At 48.8% G+C, this 21502-nt stretch overlaps 1 protein-coding gene across 2 annotated transcripts; it reads left to right on the forward strand.

Annotated features, from left to right (window-relative positions):
• The first annotated feature begins 561 nt into the window (after positions 1 to 561).
• On the forward strand, positions 562 to 10776 carry Zbp1 (Z-DNA binding protein 1). 2 transcript variants are annotated; one of them, XM_041641833.1, is made up of 9 exons: positions 562 to 597; positions 992 to 1100; positions 2994 to 3230; positions 4159 to 4347; positions 4960 to 5127; positions 6776 to 6994; positions 7926 to 8141; positions 9653 to 9829; positions 10406 to 10776. In XM_041641833.1, exons 2-8 carry the CDS (start codon positions 1067 to 1069, stop codon positions 9826 to 9828), a joined length of 1239 nt encoding a protein of 412 aa, XP_041497767.1. In that variant the 5' UTR covers positions 562 to 597; positions 992 to 1066; the 3' UTR covers position 9829; positions 10406 to 10776. The 2 variants fall into 2 exon arrangements, with proteins under 2 accessions (XP_041497767.1, XP_041497768.1); XM_041641834.1 differs by lacking the exon at positions 562 to 597 and having other exon boundaries at positions 923 to 1100; positions 7950 to 8141.
• Positions 10777 to 21502: the final 10726 nt, after the last annotated feature.

Raw genomic sequence — 21502 nt, forward strand, 5'->3', positions numbered from 1 at the left:
AGGCAAGTCCTGAAGCCCAGCGCCACTGTCCAGGGACCAAGCGAGACCCTCAGGCAAGAGCCAGTTTATGCGTAGGCGCCACCTGGTGGCCTGTCTCCGAATAGCCCCTCTAGGGAGCCTGAGAAAAGTCCCTGAAAGGGCTCAGCTGAGAGCGGTTAAAATGGTGACCAATTTATTTTGGGCCGCAACGGGCGGCACAGTTTGCTGTTTTCCTTGGCTGCTTCTGCAGGCTCTGGTTTTCCCCTGGAAGTCATAAAAATACTTGGAAATTTTAAAGTTTCCCCAGGCGTAGGCTCATGGAATCGGCTGTGTGGAAGTGGCCTGGTCCTGGCCTGTCCGGTGACTTCCAGGCTCCTTAAGAGGAGGCTTACCACCTGCTGCTTGCTTTGCAAACATTTTGTAGGCACACCCATACCTCCTTCTGGTCTCCATTTATTGCTCTCGTCCTGCCCTGTGCACCCCAGCCCCCACCTGCAGCTGGGACCCAGATGCCGGGATATTGTAGGTTGAGCTGTGAGTTCGATCTCTTCGTCTGTAATTGGAACAGTGACGTCTGAGCTGTTGGAAGATCACTAACCTCTCTGAGAAGTTATAAAAGTGAGGGGCTCTTTTTCTAGACGGTGTGGGGGTAGGCAGTACTAGCCCTGCCCTGTGGGCAAGTAGGGGACTTAACAATAGGCGCCTTTTCCTAGGTCACCATTCTCATCCTTCTGGGGCTCCCATAGGGCTCTGCTCAAGGTCTTGCCCTCCAGGTGGGAGCCTAGGTGGGCAGTCCCCACCCCAGAGGCCAAGGCTCCTCTCTCCCATGTCACACAGTTCGGCTCCAACTTGCTTTGTCCACCCTGATTTCAACACGACTTTCGAGAACCGCACCAAAGTTTCATTTTCTGTTTCTGCAGAAAGCTGGGTGGATGGAGCCAGATGGGTTCTTGTTTCCGGGGTGGAAACAGATGGTGTCTCTCAGGTCTGAGAAGCCATTCTTCTCCTGTAGACTCCGTCACAGACCTGGCCACAGTACGGGAGCCGGTCACCCCAGCCCTAACAGTGCCCTGAGGTTGCTGTGACCATGGCAGAAGCTGCTGCTGACCTGAGCACAGGAGGTAAGCCGGGCCTCTTTCTTCCCACCCAGCAGCGGTGGCACTGGGTGGGGTTTCTATGACGCCTTCTAGTACTTTCCTTGGCTCAGACAGCAGCAGTCCTCTGAGGACATCAGAACTCAGGAAGAGGGGCATTACAGGAAGCCAGCTTGCTTCAGGGATCCTGTGTCCCAGATCCTTCATCTCATGCTTTGGCTCTTGACATGGTAACAGTCCTCAGGCAAAAGTGGACACTCTCACCTCATAGATGAGGTCACTAAGGCCTGTGACAGGCCTCGGGCTCTGAGCTGTGAGAGGGGACTTTGTTTTGATAAGATTTGGCCCTGATTCTATGTTCTTGCTCTTCTCCTGGGTGCAGGCTATGCTAGACCAGGCTATGGGGCTGTGCTAGACCAGGCTATGGGGCTGTGCTAGACCAGGCTATGGGGCTGTGCTAGACCAGGCTATTGTGCAGGACTGTACAAGGCAAGACTGTGAGACTGTAGACAGGATTTACTTTGCCACTTTTCTTCATTGTTTTTAAACTTTTTTTAAAAAAAAATTCGTTTATTTACTATATATACAGTGTTCTGCCTGCATTCCAGAAGAGAACACCACCAGATCTCATCTAGGTGGTTGTGAGCCACCATGTGGTTGCTGAAAATTGAACTCAGAACCTCTGGAAGAGCACTCAGTGCTCTTAAACCCTGAGCCATCTCTCCAGCCCCCAAAATTACCTCTTTCAATCCCTAACACTATGCTCAAAGTTGTTACGGAGAGACTGGGCTGTGTGGCAGGATCAGGGCCAGGCAGAGAAGACCAGGAACTAACCCTCACCTGGCCACTGCGACTCCCTAATACTATCCTTGCCAGCCAATCAGCTCCACCCAGCCCTTCCTTTTCCCTTTTCAGAAAAAGCTCTGCCTGCATGCCCTTAGGGGCCAGTGGGGCGAGGAAGGCAGGAGAGCCCACAGCAGGGCACAGGCCCCAGCAGAGAAAAGGTTTTGCAAGACAAGGCAAAGTCAAGCTAGGAGTGGAAGCTCAGCCCAATAATCCCATCAGGGTTGGAGGGGGAGGCAGCTGAGGCAGGAGGATTGCTGTGAGTTCTAGGCCAGCCTGAGATATTAGGTGGGACCTTGTCTCAAGAGGGAAAAAGAACAGTAAAAGCAGGCACATGGGTAAGCAGGAAAACAGAAGGGGCCAGAGGAACATGAGGAAATTGGGTGGCTCTTGGGGTGGGGCACAGAGGTGGCTAACACGGAGGAGGCTAGCAGAGGTACATCTGACCGCTCGGTAGAGGGTACTGGAGGGAACCCTTCTGGAGTTGATGGTCACCTGAGAGATTAGTAATGCCATCAGGAAGATGGCATTGAGGCTGGGGTTGGGGAGAAAAAGAAAGTGGGTGATATCTGAGCTGGGTTTTGATTTTCAGGGTTTTTGATGCACTAGGCATGGGAAGGGAGACCTGTTTCTCATGTCTACTGGGCTCCTGACCTGGGAATACCCTTATCATCTATGTGGGTACTAAACTGGAGAGAAAGAGGCTCCCTGGGCAATCTGGGACAGGCATTAGACACCATGGAGGAGTTCTGGGCCAGGCTTGGCTCCGTACTGCTCCTTCTTGCTCCATCATCCGAGAGCTGAGGGTTCCTTCCCTCAGGGGGTTCCACACCTGCACACAGGACAACCTGCACACTCCTCTGCCCCATGATCATCCGGCCATCCAGCTGTGGGGCCAGGGCCACTCTGACTGACACTCTTGCATCTGAGTGATGTCCTCGATGCTGTCTGCTTGGCCCAGGTCATGGGTGCCTCCTCTGCTCTGGGCTCTCAGATATTCCTTGCCTCTGGAGCTTACATGCTAGCCTCCCAAGGGGACCAGGCTTGACTTAGCTCTTCTCTCTGTTCCTTCCTGAGACAATCTGGAGCAAAAGATCCTAGAGGCACTGAGTGAAGTCGGTGGCTCTGTGAAGATTGGCCAGCTGGTAAAGAAGTGCCAAGCGCCCAAGAAAATAGTCAACTCAATCCTTTACCGCCTGAAGAAGGAGGGCAAAGTATCCTCCCCAGCCCCTTCAACCTGGTGCTTAGGCGGGAGCACTTCTGCAGACGAGGCTCCCGCAGTCCCTGAGGACCCCACCGCTCAGCCAAGTCTCGGTAATCTGTCATTTAGGGGCAGAGTAGACTCCCCTCAAGAGCCATCTTGGCAATGGGCAAGTTGAGGTTCAGGCTTGGTTTCAAATCTGAGCTCTGTCTTCCTCTGTCCCTTGATTCCTTCTGGCCAGTGGAACTAAGGTAGAGCCTAGGGCTTGCACATGGTAGGGGTACAATAGACACCAGCAATAGCAAAGACACAGTCCAGGCAAAAGTCACAGCCACAGTGAGTACAGAGGCAGGGATTCACTCAGAGCCCTCGGGTGACTTTGACAGCCATTGAGCAGAGGGCCCACAGTTCCAAATGCTGATGTTGTACCCAAGGCCACCTTGCCTTCAGTAACTCCCACAGCTGGAGACAAAAGGAATCAGTCTCAAGACCTCACCCTTCGGCAGCCAGCGGCTGTGACCCAAGCAGACAGGCAACCCTGGGACCCCTAATGTACTGTCCCCTAGTTCTCCAGTAGAAGTGTTCCGGGGGCTCAGTGGAGCAGAGTGTCGCCTGTCTCCAACGGACACATCTTTCATCGTCCAGCCCCAAGATGTAGGCACAGCTCCAGAGAGTCCTGGCCTTCAGCTCAGTGTACACCATAGCCCCCTCCCCCCCCAAACCATTCTAAGGGGCACAAGGGGAATTTGGGATCACATCCACCACGGCGGCATCTCAGAGGCCAGACTCACTGTTAGAAGCCAAAGGCTCTAAATGGCCAAGAAGTGATTTCTTCTCCAGGTGCTGATACGCCTGAGCCAGCCGCTAGGGTGAGAGCCTCATTCATGTATCTGGTCTCCAGATGACCACTGTATCACCATGTCCCTCTGATAAAACAGGACAGAGGCCCTGGGCTTCATACGTGTCCCAGGCTACAGCCAGCGGGTGGTAGACCCTTGCAAGCCCAGGGCCCTACTAATGCCTGCCCTATTAACTTTGCAGATGATAGAATTTTCAGATTCCTGGAGGCCAATGGACCTTGTAGGGCCCTGCATATTGCCAAGGCTCTGGGCATGAATACGGCCAAAGAGGTGAACCCAGACCTGTACAGGATGAGAAACAGTCACCTTCTGAGCTATGACGGGAAGGTGTGGATGATCTATGACTCAAGTCGGAAAGGTCAAGGGCTGGGTATGAGAGGTCAAAATTGTTTTTTTTTCGGGGGGGGGTCAGGGGTCAGGGGTGGATGTTCTATGGACAGGTTGGAGAGTTCAAAGTTCAGGTCAGGAAGGTTAAGGATCAAGACCGGACCATCTGGGGTCAGGTTGAAAATGTCAAGGGTAAGGATTAGATGGTTTAGTGTGAGATTGTTTCGTTTTGCTTTTAGATTTATGTCTTTTATTTTACGTGTTATGAGTGTTTGCCTGCATGTATGTAAATGCACCACATGGATGCAGTGCCTGCAGAGGCCAGAAGAGGAAACTGGATCTCCTGGCTGGATTTGGAGTGACAGATGGCTGTGAGCTGCCATGTGGGTACCGAGTGCTGCACCCTCTGGCAGAGCAGCCAATGCTCTAACCACTTAGCGATCTCTCCCTTAGGGTCAGATTTTATGGATACTCTTTTGGGAGGGGTTCCAGGAGGCAGAGATGGTTGCAGGCTTAGGGAGGGAAGGCCACCCAGCTATTGGCCTTGGCTCGCCTGCCTGCCTCGCTCCCGGTGCCCATAGGGCTTCCGGCTGCTGGAGGAAGAGTGACAGTGAGGATGTAAAGCACGGGGACTCAATGGAATATTATTCTCTAGCTCACTCTGGAACGAGACAAGAGTGCGCTGCGATCATTTACCAGCAGAATCCCATCAACATGATCTGCCAACAAGGAGCCAACAACCATATCTCCATCTCTGAGTCAGAAGCCATCCAGATCGGGCATGGGAACACCATGCTAAGGCAGATAGCCTATGCTCAGAGAGGTAAGAGGAGGGGCCTTGCTGGGACTGCTGTTGTGCCCAAGTCGGGGGAGAAAGTGAGGAAGGAGTACAAGGCCTCAGGCCTGGCTCTTCTCAGAAGCCTGGAGCACACCTCACCTGGAATCCCTTTGTTTTCCTTCTGCTTGATGAGATCTAATCTGTGTGTGAGAGAGAGAACAATTCAGCTCCCTCCTCCCTCCTCTCATCAGGATGTGGTGGGAGGGTAACTGCCATTCTCTCCCTCACGTAGCTGCCCTGAAAAGATGGGGTCATCCGTGTACTCAGTGGCTTTCTCTCTCTCTCTCTCTCTGTCTCTCTCTCTCTCTCTCTCTCTCTGTCTCTCTCTCTCTCTCTGTCTCTCTCTCTCTCTCTCTCTGTGTGTGTGTGTGTGTGTGTGTGTGTGTGTGTTTACTGAAGTCTATTCAGAACCGGAGAAGGATATCAGGTGTCCTGTTCTGTCATTCCCTGTTGAAATAGGAGCGGCGGGGCTGCGTCCCTGGCACCCGGCCGCCCACATGGCTAGCTTATGCCCCGAAATAATTACACGGAAACTATATTCTTTTAAACACTGCCTGACCCATTAGTTTCAGTTTCTTATTGGCTAGCTCTTATATATCGATCTAACCCATTTCTATTAATCTGTGTAGCCCACGAGCTGGCTTACCAGGAATGATCTTAACCTGCGTCTGCCTGGAGTGGGAGAATCATGGCGACTCCTTGACTCAGCTCCTTTCTCCCAGCATTCTGTTCTGTTTACTCAGCCTACCTAAGGGTTAGCCTATCAAATGGGTCTAGGCAGTTTCTTTATTAATAAGAAATCACTCCCACATCAATTCCCACCTTACTCCCCCCAGAGGGGTGCCACACAGAACCTGGAGCGAGCCTTGCAGACAGTAAGCCCCAGTGACCCCGTCTGTGTCACCCAGCATGAGGGGTGCAGGTCCACGTGCCCATGCCTGGCTTACTATGTGGGTGCTCAGATCCACACTCAGGTCCTATGTTTGCACAGCAATGCTCTTACCTACTCCCAGCCATCCCCCAGCCTTAGCATCCTGGTTTTGATGAAGGTTGGAGCTGTCTGGAGAATGTTTCCTCTGTAATAGGCTTTGTGTCTTAGAGGGTGTGGGGCCACCTCACACTCTAGTCCTGTCACCCACGAACGAGAGCATCAGCTCCCAATCTAGATTCTCTCTATGCACCAATCCTTGGGAGAAGTCTGCTCTGCCCCAGGCCTCAGTTTCCCCTGCCATGACTCTCCTGGTTCTGATAGCCATCCTGTCTATTTTACTTATGATGGGAAGCAGTTCGCCATTTTTTTCAGACCCAAATGTGTTGAAAAGCTTTTGCCTTCCTTTAATTTGAAAACCATAACAATGAGTCTGAAGTTGTGTACCAGGAAAAAAAAAAAAAAACGGGGGTGAAGACCCGAACTGTCTTGTCAAGAGGCATGGAGGACTCGTTCCCACGCAGGGGACTTTCTTTTGATGGGGGTCAAAGGTTGTGCAGAGCCAGGAGGCAGGTGGCATGTGTTCCCTGGATCTGCAGTACCCCAACAGTACCCTGAGCCCAGCTGCCAACCACAGGTTCCCCAGCCTCAGGACAGAACAATCTAGAATCGTCTCTAGCAAATTCAATGCTCTGCCCTTCCCAGGTCCCAGCCCCCACCATCCTCTCCTGCGACCTGCTCCAGATGACCCCTCTTCTCAGAACACCCCACCTGGTGCCTGGGGAGCTCAGCACATCCACATGGAAAAGTCCTTGCTCCGCCGTGTGCAGCTGGGCCACGGCAATGAGATGAGCCTTCCGAGGGACCCAGTGCAGCACCCTGCGGAGGAACACCCTGCTGGCAGCTTTACTGGCAGTCCCCCAGGTAGCATGGCCTCCCCGACACCACATACCCAGAAAGGACCTGAAGTCAGTCTCTGTGAGAAGAGAAGCATGATGGGAAATTCATTCCACCCCGGTCCATGGGAGGGGTACCGCTGAACAGCATGTTCAACTTTGTGGTCTGGCCCTAGCGGTTCCCAGTCTCCCAGCAGCACCAATGAACAGCAAATCTCAGTCATCACTGCAGAGAGGAGGCTGAGTGGGAGGAAGCAAGGTCACAGGACAGGCTAAATCCTGCGTGGTGGCCTGAGGACAGGAACAGGGAGGCCATCAGTCAGTGTACCATTGCACAGTGACCAGAGGAGCTGGCCAGAGGCCTGCCAGGAACTGTAGATTCTTAGATGATCAGCAGTCTCAGGTGACCAATAGAACTACAGAGGAGTGTCTCAATAGAGAACTGGTCCGTGAGGCAGGGCGTGGCAGCAGGGACAGCAAAGAGCTCTGCCGTGGCCTTGGTGACAGTTTCTGGGAGTGAAGGGAGTCTACGAGCAGGGGATGGGGAAGCTGAGCATGGACGTTTCCTGACTTTTGAGTATAAAAGTGAAGAGGAGACATCAGGGTCCAGTAGATGCTGCAGTGAGCCTGGGAGAGGAAAGAAATGAACCACAATGGGACAGCGTGTCCTTGATGGCCACCTGGGAACTGGCCGCAGGCAAGAGGAGGGGCTCTGGAGGCCTAGAAGATGCCGAAGCCAGAGTAGTTTTACTGAGCTCAGGGGTGAGGCAGGGGCAGGGGGCAGTTGCAGGCCACTGAGGACATGTGCCAGGACATGGAGGTGGTGGCTAGGCAAAGGTTATGAACCAGATTGGCAAGGTCACTGGTGAGAGCAGCCCCGAGGCTGGGACAGCCAGGGTGGGTGTCATGGCCAGGTCCCTGTGCAGTTCTCCCTTCTTCTCTCTTTGGTTTGCTTGCAGTCTCGGCTACCTCTGCTGATGCAGGAACTTCTTTCCACATGCAAACACCTGAGCCAGGCCCTCACCCCGAGGGGGTCAGCACCCAGAAAGTCCACATCAAATCCTCCTGGCTGGAGGATGCCACCATCGGCAACAGCAACAAGATGACCATCCGCACTGCTTCACAGGGTGAAGTTGGGGAGTCTGGAAGCAGCAAGGAGCCAAAGGAAGACACAGGTGAGCCTGGGCACAGGAGGTGTCTGCATGAGTGCCAGCTGCACACACTCATCCCGCAATCAACCATCAGGCAATGGCCTGGAGCAGACAGTGGGACTCAGCGAGCAGACCAAAAGCCAGCATGCAGCTCCAGGCTTCAGGGAGGATGCAGGCATCTACACCAAGTAATGCAAGCTGAAGGAAAGTTTTGGGCAGGACAGAAGCAGAGACTTCTGGGATTTGGAGTAAGAGAATCATACATAACCAGTCCCATGAGTGGAGGTAATATCAGCACGGAGGGACCAGGATGGCTGGATGTAAAGTGGAGCCCCCCACCCCCATCCCAGTGGCGGAATGCCGTATGGCTCACACAGTGAGAACAGGCCATAGCTGTGGGGCACAGTCACCAGGCTCAGACAAGGAGCCCTTTAGGATGGGTAAGTCATGGCTGCTCCGAGAGAGGAGAGGTGTAAGTCTTGCAGTCAAGGAGGCTTTGTGAGAGAGCTGAGACAGGGAACCAACAGGGACGGAGAAGTGGAGAAGGCACGAGCAAGCGAGCAAGCGACCTGCCAACTAACAGTCCTGGGGAGGAGCTTGCAAGTGTAGAGACGGCAGGTGCCAAGATCTGAGGTGGGAAGTAGGAGCAGCACAAGGGACAGTCGTCTGGGAAACAGAAGGCTTGGCACCCGAGAGCCCAAAGCCTTAGTGGGTGCCTGCCTGGTCTCTCAGAGCCTGAAGGTGTGAGCAAAGTTGTCATCTTATTTGAGACGAACTGGGGAGACCTGGAGAATGTGGACAGAGGCATGGGATGTAGTCTCTAAGTGTCCCTGGGCCAGCGAGATGGCTCAGCAGGTAAAGGCATTTGCTGCCAAGTCTGAAGACCTGAGTTTGATGCCCAGGGCCCACAGGGTTGAAGGAGAGAACCAATTTCTGCACATTGTCATCCAATCCACCCACACCCAACACATACACTAAATCAATTAACTAATTAAATGTGGGGGGTGGGGAAGCTTAAGTCTCCCTGTGTTGCAAGGATCCACTTGTTCGTCCCGGCCGCTCAGACCCGAAATAATCACATAGAAACTATTAATTAAATCACTGCTTGGCTCATTAGCTCTAACTTCTTATTGGCTAACTCTTACATTTTGATTTAACTCATCTCTATTAATCTGTGCATCACCACGAGATCGTGGCCTACCAGCACAGTTTCAGCACGTCAATCTTAGGCAGCAGATCCGTGGCGTCCCCTTGACTCCACCCTTCTTTCTCCCAGCATTCAGTCCAGTTCTCCTCGCCTACCTAAGTTCTGCCCTATCAATAAGCCAAGGCAGTTTCGTTAATGGTAATCACAGCACACAGAGTGGACTCCCAATCATCCCTGAGGACCATTTGGGAACAAAACCAGGGAGCACATGGGCAATGCAGAAACCCACCACAGTGGTTGTGGGCATGCTCTCCAGAGGAGCCCACAGGATGCCTGCAACCTGAGACCTCACTCGCTCCTTCACTGTCTGTTTCTCCCCTCCCTGCAGACTCGAGTTCTAAAGCCACACCGTGTGGAAGCTGCTCCCACACCCCCAGCAGCTCCATGCTGCTCGCTCCTGAGCTGAGGACCATGACTCTGGGAGACAGCAGTCCCCAGCCCACAGAACCTGTGCTTAGGGAGGATGGAGCCTCCGATACAGGAGGCTGTCGGACTCAGGAATGAGGTGAGAGCAGAGGAGTGGAGAATGCACAGGCAAGCAACCTTTGTGGGCTTCTTGTGGCTGCACACAGAGCTCAAACTAGACTGTGTGTGTGTGATTTGGATGGGATACCTTCCCTGAAAAGACCCAGGTATTGATAGCTTGGTCCAAGGCTGGGACTGATCACTATGAAGTGGCAGGATTCTGGGGGCACTGAGATCACCCACACACTAGTCTCCAGAAGGATTTATTGTCTGATGACATCATTGGGACGGAGTAGAGACTTTGGGAGAATGAAGGAAAAGAGACAGTGAAGACATCGGGGTCTCATGTAGTCCAGACTGGCTTTGAGTCACTATGTAGCCAAGGATGACACTGAACTTCTGATCTTCTGACCCCCACTTCCTGAGAGCAGGTGGGTACCACCACATCCAGTTCATGGGATGCTAAGGACAGAATTTCAGTCACGCTACACAAGTGTTCACCAGCGCAGCCACAGCCCCAGCCTGGGCCATGCCCCCTCTAGTCTCTCTATCTCTCTCTTCTCCCTGCCTGCCCCGAGGTGACCCCTCCTCTGCCATGCCTTCTCCCTTTCCACAGGCCAGAAAGCAATGGAGCCATGGGACCCTGCTGACACCTCTGCCACTATGAGCCAAACCAGCCTTTCCTGCCTCAAGATCAATCATGAGCCAGCTCTACCAGTCCTGGGTGTTCACCAGAAGAGACAAGCCAACACAGCACACAGATAGCTGCACATCCCTGTTGACTGTGCACTGTCTGCAGCAGCTGAGAAATGGAACCAACCTTGCTGTCATCAATAAAGGGTGGATTAAGGAAATTCAGAGTATGCATACAGCCACATAAAATAATGAGGTTGTTTCAAATGCTGGAAAGTGGATACAACCAGAGACCACCATGCTAAGTGAATGAAGCCATCTCATATATTCGGAAGTCTGTGTGTCCCACAGCCACTCTCGAATAAACACTCAGAGGTTTATATTAATTATAAATAAAATATAAATTATATCATTTATAAATAAATATAAAGCCAATAGCTTGGGCTTATTACTAACTAGCTCTTACATTTTAAGCTAACCCATATTTCTATTTATGCTCTGCACGTGGCAGTACTTTTATTAGCATGGCACATTCACCTCCTGCTCCCTCTGCATCTGACTGGTGACTCCTGACTCCGCCCTTCTCCTTCCTATCATCCTTAGTTTGGTCACCCAGCCTATACTTCCTGACTGGCTACTGAACAATCAGTGTTTTACTAAACCTATTTGAGTGCCAAATCTTTAAACTGTACAAGAGGATTTTCCCACAGCAATCTCAGGGGGAAAAAATATCATGTTTCTCTCATTTCTGGCTCCTAGATTTTGCATAGATTTGTAGAACCACACAGGTGGATGTGACATCAAAGTAGAGGTTAAGTCAGCCAGGAGATGAAAGGGACACAGAAGAGGACAGCAGAGACAGGGGTGAGGGAGGACAGTATGTGTGTACAAAAGTGTACCTCTGAAACCCAGAACCATGTACAGTGCATAAATGCCCCAGATAAAAAGAGAATGTAAAATCAGCACACCCTACAGCCAGTGTTTTACTTGACTAAAGAGCATCTAAGTCACTCAGAAAACTGAGTTAAAGACCTAAGCCCGGGGCGGGTGAGGCTTGCATCCAAGTCTCAAGGCCCAGGTTGGAATTCCAAGAACATGGTAAAAGGAGAAAACATGGTTGTTCAAACTGTCCTCTGACCTCCAGAGGTGTGCCTGGGGCACAGTGCCCCACCACCCCCTCCCAGCAAAAGTAAATAAAAATGTAAAACTCCTTTTTAAATTAGGAGAGATGCCTCAGTGGTTAAGAGCCCTTGTTGCTCTTGTAGACAACCTGAGTTTGGTTCCTAGTACACACAACAGGTGACTCACAATGGCTCGTGACTCCAGTTCCAGGGGATCCAATGCCCTCCTCTGCCTTCCACAGGCACCTGGATGCATGTGCAGTACACAGAGAGACATCAACAAAAAGTAAATGTTTCACGTATGTGTGCATGCACGTATGTATATATGTATACCAGAGATAATGCACACCCTTAATCCCAGCACCCAGAAGGCAGAGGCAGGTACATCTCTATGAGTTCAAGGCCAGCCAGGCCTTCATAGCAATTTCCAGGTCAGGCAGGGCTGTGTAGAGAGACCGTGTCTCAAAAGAGAAGGAGAAGGAAGAGGAAAATAAACATTTCCTGTAAATATTTGTTTGGATTAAGCTAGACCTAAAGGGCACATGATTTTTGTCCATCTGTTTGTCTGTTTGGGATAGGATCTTATATATCCCATGCTGGTCTTGAACTCCCTATATAGCCAAGCATGACTTTGAACTTCTGATTCTCCCACCTTCACTTTCCAGTACTGGCATTACAGGCATGTACTGCCATGTTCTGTGTACATTCCGGGAATCAAACCCAGGATTTCATGCACCCCAGGCCAACACTCTGCCAGCTTGATCACCCCGAAGGCCATTTTCCTCCTCTTAGTTACGTCTCTTGGGTATTTGTTCCCATCCACCCAGCTGATCCAGTGTTTCAGAGCACCTCTGTTGCTGCTTCTTCTGAGTTCTACTCCAGAAACGGGCTGAGATGATTCAGCCTCACAGAATATTCCAGTCAGGACTTGACCATAATCCTAAATTTTCTTTGGCTTCTCATAAGATTATCGGTGCTCCCAATCAGTAGGAAGTAGCCTAGAAAACCATATCCACATTCCCGAAGAATGGATTACAAATGTTTGTCTTTGTTTAGTGTGTTGGCTACAAGCTGTTATGGATAATGGTCAGGGAAAAAGCTAACAAAGGAGATTAGATTCAAGGTTCTTGTTTTGAAAAAAAAGGGGGGGATATATATGATAAGAGAAAAGGGTAGATTATAGAATCTACTCTGAAAAGAAAAACGGGAGGATATAGATATGATCTTGTTTTAAAAAGAAAAAAAGGCCAGGTGGTGGTGGCACACAACTTTAATCCCAGCATTAGGAAGGCAGAGGCAAGTGATCTCTGTGAGATCAAGGTCAGCCTGGTCTATAGAGCGAGTTCCAGGGAGGGAATATAGATATGATAGGATAAAAGGGTAGATTATTAAATTTACTCTGAAAAGAAAAAGGGAGGATATAGGTATAAGATAAAAAGGTAGGTTATTGAATTTACTTTTAAAAAGCAACTACTAGTTTTAAATGTTTTACATTGGATTGGATTTTTGTATATTGTATACAAATTTTGTATATTAATACAAATTTGAGGTTATTTTTGTTAAAACATACTGTACATACATTTCTAATCTTGTTCAAGTTATTGTACCAATACAGCTCATTTAACAATGTAATGCAAATTTCTAGTCCCTGAAAATTATTACCAACTGTTTACAATAATAAGAAAACATAGGTTAGTAGTTAATCACCCAGTATAATTGAACTTGTAGTCATATTAGATATGTTTTCATGGTCAGATATATTTTAGATAGATAGGTCATCTTCAAACACTTCAGAGATCTACAGAATGTGACATTTAAGATGTTTTAATAACCTAGGTTCTTCTTTTTCATGACAATGAGACATGTCTGCTCCTGGAAGCACCAATCTACTTCAGAGAAGATAATGGGCATCAAAGAAACTCCACGTGAGGTTTAGTTTCTTTGTGGCTAAAAGGCTGGCAGAGGAGCAGCAGATCATAGCCCTGACAGAGACCACACCTTAGTTTCACTTCGCTAGACTGGGACAGAGCTGAGCAAGCAGGTCTCATGAAAACCACAACTTACGGGTAACTATCAGCAAGCACCCCCACAAGTCCTTCTGCTGGCCTGGCTCAGCAGGTCCCTAAAGCTCTTCTGCTGGTTCAGCAGATCCCCCTGCCAGACTTCTACAGGCTAAAGATAGCTTTCCCTACCCTGCTGCTGGAAGTTCCCTAACCACTAGGACCTTCCACCAATCAGCCCCCATACTAATCTTTCCTTCATGAATCAACCCCAGATTAATCCCTCCTCTTCAAAATTCCCCTAACTCTGCTGAAAAGGAACTTCTAGGCTACTTTGGGGGTGACTCTTTTGACACCCCAATGTTGGAATCAATAAAACGCTCTTGCTATTGTATAAGTGGTTGTTGGTCTTCTTTGCGGGCTTTTCTCAGACCCTAACAGTAGCAAAAGTAAGCCACTGGGCAAGAAAATGCCCCTGCCTCGACTGTCCTAATTAGACAAGCAGGACACAAAATGTCCTGCTTCACAGAAGTCTGTCGGATATACTAGGCCCATAGACCAAAGATGGATGCCCCAACATTGCAGAGGAACTTGGGGTGACTGTCCAGGCAGCCAGCTGTTTCTCTCATTACTCACATTTTTTTGGAAGTCACCTGCTTGCACTTCCTGCTTACTCAGTTAATATTATTTCCTTCTTGGGTCTCTCAGGGAGTTAAAGACTAGATACATAGTTATAGCTATTGTTTTCCTTGTTTACCTAACACAGAAATCAGGTTATGATAGAAAGTAAATTAAGTAAAAGACTTTGAACTCACCAAGATAGGACAGATATGGAGTATTTTCTCTGAATTTGTCAAATACAAATGGACTAGTTATTGTTGATGTATTTATTGCCTTACATATTGTATATACTTATTGTACTTATTGTATATAGCTTTTCTTACATAAGTTATGGCCTTCTTTTTATTTTAGACAGAAAGGGGAAATGTAGTGGTATTTCACTTGTATTTTAATAAATAAAACTTGCCTGAGGATCAGAAAAGTAAAACAGCCCCACTGGTCAGCCTTAAAGATCAAGCAGTAGTAACACATCTTTAATCCCTGTAGCCACAGTAGTTGCCATAGAAACTGGCGGTGCATGCCTTAATGCCAGTGGTGCATGCCTGTAATCCCAGCCCTAGAGAGGATTATAAAATGAGAGGAGCCAGTTCACAGGTGCAGTCTCATTCTGAGATTCCTGAAGGCAGGATCGCCATTTCAGACTGAGGTCAAGGTCAGTCAGTGGCTGGCTGCTTTGCTTTTTGGATCTTCAGGTTGAACCCAGTTTCTCTCTCTGAGTTTTTATTCTTCATGCTTCACATGGTTGCAATGGATCATGGGAGTGTGAAACCCAGGGTGACAGTGCCTGGGCCTCAGAGCCACGCTGGGCTGCAGCATGAATAATAAAAACCCAGAGACAGATATTGGTGTTCAAGCTGAAGATCAGAAAAGCAAAACAGTCAACTACTAGAAGACCTTTAACCTCTACCAAATCTTCCAAATCTTCAGATCAAAAGGGGAGATCCTGTCTACGAATCCTCAGACTCCACACTCCACTGACTTGAACTCACAGAGATCCGTCTGCCTCTGTTTCCAGAGTCCTTGGATTAAAGGTGTGTACTACCACCCCCTGGTCTGTATGGCTGACTAGTGTGGCTGCTTTGCCCTCTGATCTCCAAGCAAGTTTTACTTATTCAATCTATCGGGAACTCACCAAGGCCAGCTGGCCTAGGTCTGAAAAAGCATGGGATAAATCCGGACTAGCTGAACATAGCGGACAATGAGGAATACTGAGAACTCAAGAACAATCGCAGTGGGTTTTTGATCCTACTGCACGTACTGGCTTTGTGGGAGCCTAGGCAGTTTGGAAGCTCACCTTACGAGACCTGGATAGAGGTGGGCGGTCCTTGGGTTTCCCACAGGTCAGGTAACCCTGATTGCTCTTCGAGCAGATGAGGGAGGGGGACTTGATCGGGGGAGGGGGAGGGAAATGGGAAGCGGTTGCGGGGAGGAGGCAGAAATCCTAAATAAATAAATAAATAAATAAATAAATAAAATTTTAAAAAAAGATAAAAAAATAAAAAAAACAAAACACGAATAATTCACTACTATCCTGGGCAGCTGAAAACTCTAGATTCTGGTCTCTGAGGCCAGGTTAGGGAGGAAGTCTGGGATGAGAACTTAACTACTCTGTGTGTATGAAGCTCAGCAGAAGGCAACAGAGATGGGGGCAGCACTTTGGGATGAAAAGAAGCCCAATGCACAGGAAACGAAGCTGGAAAACTGGTGCGGGAGGGAATCAGGTCGTTTGCACAAGTCTTAGCTGAGGGGCAAATGCGTTCCCTGGCAGCTGGGCAGTGGGGCTGCTCATGTCACCTGGGACCCTGTGACACGACTCAGCCTTCTTGGTCACAGTGCTGTGCTACAGTCCCCAGAGCATGTTGCCCTGGGACATCCCATTGTCAATGCAACCCACGAGCAACCTGCTGGCTCTCCCAGGCCTCTTTCTCGGCAGCACTCTGAAAGCCAGAGGCCGATCTCAGAGCCGTCCTGAGGTCCATGGTTAAACAGGCCGTGTCGGTGGGGAAGAAACTGCGGACCGTGAGCCTGTCTAAGCAGAGTAACCTTGCTGCCCCGCGCGGTTTCCCCCTCTGCGATTAATTTGTCATAAATGCGCTGACAAAGCGCTGCGCGGCTAATGGAAGCTGGAGGTGAAGGCTGAAGCCATCTCTCAGGGGAGGAAATTAACGAGGCTCCATTAAAAGCAAGAAGTGATTGAGTCAGCCCGTCCACTGCCCTCAGTTCTCCGGCCCATCTGCTGCCCTCCCCGGCCCCTCCCCTTCAGGGTGAGGAGTGAACTTGGCCTTTGGATAGAGATTGGAAGACGGTTGATCCACTCCCCCTGAAATCGCTTCACATTCCAGTTGCTCAAGGGGCCCTTCACCCATGCTTTCAGCAGAGCGGCAGCTGAGACTAGGAAAGGGGAGCAGGACCACGTTGGCTTTGTGTGATAGAAGCTTCGCTTGCTCAGGTGTCAACAAAAAGTGGAATGGATGCAACCGAGCACCCCAGAGATCACAGGATGGCACTTTAGGAATGGCTGTCCACGAACTCAAGCTACGTGTTCGGCCTTTGTCCTCTACATAGACAGCCTGCAGCAAAGTCCCACCAGGTACCAGAGACTGAAGTAGGAAAATACCAGGAAAGTGTCCCACTGAGGATTCTGATTGGTTGACAACAGGTCACATGCTTATCCTTGACCCAATCAGAGTTCAGAACAATGAAAGGTTACGGTGGAGCCAAATTCACTCCCTGGGTGTGTGAGGTGAAGTTTCCTTGCAAAGGGTGTCCCGGGGAAAGAGGGAAGCCACTGTAGACTGGAAGAAACCAGAGCCCATTCCAGCCACAGCTGTGGATGCTTCTAGAAACCCTCAGATGACAAGACCTTCTTAAAGGGAAGGGGGGCGGGAATCTTCATTTGAAAGCAGTGGGGAAGTGGAGACACTCTTAAGAGATGGCAAAGATTCAGGCTCGACCAAGGCCTCCCCGCGGGTCCAGGGCTGCAGGCTGGCTGTGCAGAGACAACAGGTGCAGGAGACGGAGTAGCTCAGAGAACAGCATTTGCAGGAGGGTTTACTTTCCACACTGGCGCTTGTGCGTGCTAGGCGTGTGTTCTGGCACTCTACGGCAGGTTTACATTGGGCCAGGTACACAGTGGAGAGCTCACAGCACGTGCCCCTACTTCACTTTAAAAAGCCATTTTCATAGAAACTCGAAATATGAAGATCAGAAGCAAAGGCAAGACCTTAGATAGAGGAATACCAGGGAGGGAGTGCAGTGGACAGAGGGACTTCTGAGCTTTGTATGAGTTATCAGTGCCCTTGGGGGAGGGTGCCGCCTTGAAACAGGCATTCAGCCTGGCCCAGGATGCTTAGGGAGACAAGGATGGGAGCCTGTGTGTCACAGTGCAGAGGAGGAAACATTTTCTGTGTGACATAAGGACTGGAAGAGATGGTTTATAAAAAGTTTGTCTCAGTGAGAAATTATCCAGGTCAGATTGGCTTGGGAGCACGTCTGTAGGGGATTGTCTTCAGAGACAAGAGAAAGCCCAGCCCACTGTGGGCAGCACCATTCCCTAAGCAGGGTATGTTAAACTGTTTAAGAGCAGAGCAAATCAGCACAGCAAACATGCATGCATTCATTTCTCTCTGCCTTTGACTGTGGACGTGGTGTCTCTAACTGCTTCCAGCTCCTGCCTTGACTTCCCCACATGATGGACTGAAATCTGGAATTAAAAACTAGATAAATCCCTTTTCCTACTGAATTGCTTTCAGGGTATTTTCTCACGGTAACAGAAATGAAACTAGGCCATCCAGATAAAGCTTTACTTACAAGGTGGATAACAAGGGATGGGGGTGGGAACCAGTGTGTGTGTGTGTGTGTGTGTGTGTGTGTGTGTGTAAGTTTCTAGGAGCTCAAGCACAAAGTGTGGAAAGGTGGGAGCTATGAATTAAGAGTTGTTTTATTTCTCCAAATGAGAACCTATGAATTTCTAGAGGGAAAAACTCTACCCTCAGATTGATTCAAAGATCAGCATGTGGCCCATACTTGACCAGTGAGAATCCTCGGTGGGACATTTTTCTAACAGTGTTCCACTTAGAGAAGTCTCTCTGCTCTTGAACCGATGACCACTAGTTGAGAAAAGGAAGAGTCAGGGTCTGGAGAGACGGTTTGGTGGTTAAACGTACTGGTGCTTTTGTAGAGATCCTGGGTCTAGTGACCACTCCCCACATGGGGTCTGAGAACCATTCATGACACCACTTCCAGGGGTTCTGTGACTTCTCTCCATCTCTGCAGGCACCGGGCATCCACACAATACATAGACACACATGCAGACAAAACACCCATACATATAAAAAAGGAAATCATCATTTAAAAACAAGACGTTAGAGAAGCAAAACTGGTCACGCACAGGAGCGTTCTGGAATCCAGACAGTACAGGATGGCTCCACAGACCATGGAGTCACACCCTTCCCTTCTCTGTCTCCCTGCGGAGCCCTGCAGACCGGGATGGAAGTGGTCTGGCTGCTTTCTGAGGACTGTCCTTCTGTGCTCTTGTCCCTGGAAGAGCCTGGAACAGAAGGAAGGTGCCGGCCATGTGGGAAGACAGAAAAGCAGTTGGAACAGTGACGTGGTGAATGTGTAACGGAAAGTGTGCTGGTCGGTTCTTTGTCAACTTGACATAAACGAGAGTCACCTGGGAAGAGGGACCCTCTTCTGAGGAGTGGAGGACAGCCTGTGGGGCATTCTCTTGCTTGGTGACTGGCGTGGAAGGATCCAGCCCAGGCAGGTGGGTCTGGGGTGTACACACAAGCAGGCCGAGCAAGCCATGGGGAACAAGCCAGCAAGCTTCCATGGTCTTTGCTTCAGCACCTGCCTCCAAATTCCTGCCTTCAGTTCCTGCCCCGACTTCCCCAGACAATGGACTGTTACCAGTGAACTGAGATGACAGTTTCCTCCTTAGATTGTTTTATATCATGGTCTTCGTCGCAGCAACAGAAAGCAAACTAAGGCTGAAGATTTCTCCATTTTTGTAGTAGGAAAATGGAAATGAAGAAAACCAATAATTAAATATTTTTGTTTTTGAATACATGTTTATTTTTTAACAAAGTAAAATATAATAAGATAAAACAAAAAAACATCACAGTAAAGTTGGACAAGGCAAACCAACAGAAGGAAAGGAGCCCCAAGGGAAGCACAAGAACCAGAATCCACTCATTCACACACCAGAGTCCCATAAAAATACTAATCCGAAAGCCATAGTATACATGGAGTGTTGGAAGCCAGCTTTGACAAAACTCGTACATGCCAGGGTAGGAGGGTGAGGATAAGAATTATTAAGCAAAAGAAACGAAGATGTAAAAGAAATAAGACATAGAAACACAAAAGCATCAGGAGGGACATTCAGTGAATACTGAGTCCACCTCTCTTATTTTCCACACGCTTATATATATATTTCACTCCAAAAGGGGAAGGGGGAGGTAGGAGTCTTCATTAACATGATGTAAAGAGTAGACTTGAATTCTCCAACCTTTGGTCCAGGTGAAGCGGATCCACCTCTACACCCAAAATACTAATTAACTACCCTCTAAGTCAGAATCTTCCATTGGTAGCCACACCTGTTGTTAACAACTTTGAGAGAGCAAAAGTAAGCTCAGCCTCTCTGACCTCGAGTTAAGGTGGAACAGGCTCACAACTGTGGGTCCTCACAATGCAAAGGACCTGGCACAGACCCCTGTCATTCCCATGCTTGCTGCATCAGTCCCTGTGAGCTCATGTGAGCTTTGCTCAGTTGATTCAGAGGCCCTTGCTCTCCCCTCTGGCTCTTACACTCTTTCCACCTCTTCTTCTGAAAGGTTCTCTGAGCTCTGAGGGGAGGGATTTGATGGATACCCCTCATTTAGAGTTGTGTGTTTCAAGGTCTGTCAGTCTCTCTCTCTCTGTCTCTCTCTGTCTCTGTCTCTCTCTGTCTCTCTCTGTCTCTGTCTCTCTCTGTCTCTCTCTCTCTACATAATGTCTCACTCTGGGTCTCTGAATTTGTTCCCATCTGCTGCAGGAGGTGGGTGACCCATCTCTGACGATGGGTGAGCAAGGCTCTGATCTGTGAGTATAGCAGAATGTCATTAAGAGTCATTTTATTGTTATTTTCTTTTAGACTAGTAGTATCTGGTTTTACCTAGGTTTCTGGGATATCTGGTCGTAGTCATCCAAGGAGTGTCAGGTATGGGTCCCATCTTGTAGAGTGAGCCTTAAGTCAAATCAGACATTGGTTGGTTACTCTCACAACCTCTGTGCCACCATTGCCCTAGTATAATTTTCAGGTAGATCAGATTGTAGATCAAAGGTTTTGTGCCTAGGCTGGTGTTTATGTCTCTCTCTTGGTAGTCTGCCGAGTACCTTCCCACACTAAAAACACTAGAACTTGAGACTGAGGTTTTATGTAAGCACCAGTTCTCCATGTCCAGTGAGTTGTATGGATGTTGTCTTCAGCAATGGGGTCTTGACATCGGTTATGGAGAGCAACCTATTGTCTTGGCAACAGCCTGAGTTGTCATTTGTATGTAGGAGGGCCACTGATTTTTGTAAGTTAGTTTTGTATCCAGCCTCTTTGCTGAAAGTGTTTATCAATTGCAAGAGTTCGCTGGTGGAATTTTTAGGGATACTTATATATACTATCATATCATCTATAAATAAACAGATTTTTATTTCTTCATTTCCAATTTGTATCCCATTGATCTCCTTCAGCTGTCTTGTTGCTCTAGCTAAGACTTCATGTACTACATAAAATAGATATGAAGAGAGTGGACAACCTTGTCTGGTCCCTGGTTTTAGTGGAGTTGCTTTGGGTTTCTCTCCATTTAAGGTGATTATGTCTGTGGCCTTGCTGTAAAGCACCTTTATTATGTTGCTGTTTGTTCCTTGTATCCCTAGTCTCTCCAGGACTTTTATCATGAAGGAGTTTTATCACAAAGGAGTATTGAGTTTTGTCAAAGGCCTTTTCTGCATCTAATGAGATGATCGTGTGGGTTTCTTTTCAGTTTATTTATATGATGAACCACATTTATTGATTTTTGTGTATTGAACCATTTCTGCATCTCTACTTGATCATGGTAGATGATCTTTTTTATGTGTTCTTAGATTCTGTTTGTGAGTATTTTGTTGAGGATTTTTGCATCTATATTCATAAGACAAATTGGTCTGTAGTTCTGTTTCTTTGTTGGGTTTTTATGTGGTTTGGGTTTCAGGAGAACTGTGGCCTCATTAATGAGTTGGACAATGTTTCTTCTGTTTCTATTGTGTGGAATAATTTGAGGAGTATTAGCATTAACTCTTCTTTGAAACTCTGGTAGAATTCTGCAC

Source organism: Microtus oregoni, unplaced genomic scaffold, assembly GCF_018167655.1.
Source record: "Microtus oregoni isolate MIOR12 unplaced genomic scaffold, Mior012 000071F_ref0000514, whole genome shotgun sequence".
NCBI lineage: Eukaryota > Metazoa > Chordata > Mammalia > Rodentia > Cricetidae > Microtus > Microtus oregoni.

Coding starts and splice junctions, on each gene's coding strand:
- Zbp1 (XM_041641833.1), top strand. CDS start 1,067: ATGGCAGAAGCTGCTGCTGACCTGAGCACAGGAG. Junction 1,101..2,993: donor TGCTGACCTGAGCACAGGAG/GTAAGCCGGGCC, acceptor TTCCTTCCTGAG/ACAATCTGGAGCAAAAGATC. Junction 8,142..9,652: donor GGAGCCAAAGGAAGACACAG/GTGAGCCTGGGC, acceptor CCCTCCCTGCAG/ACTCGAGTTCTAAAGCCACA.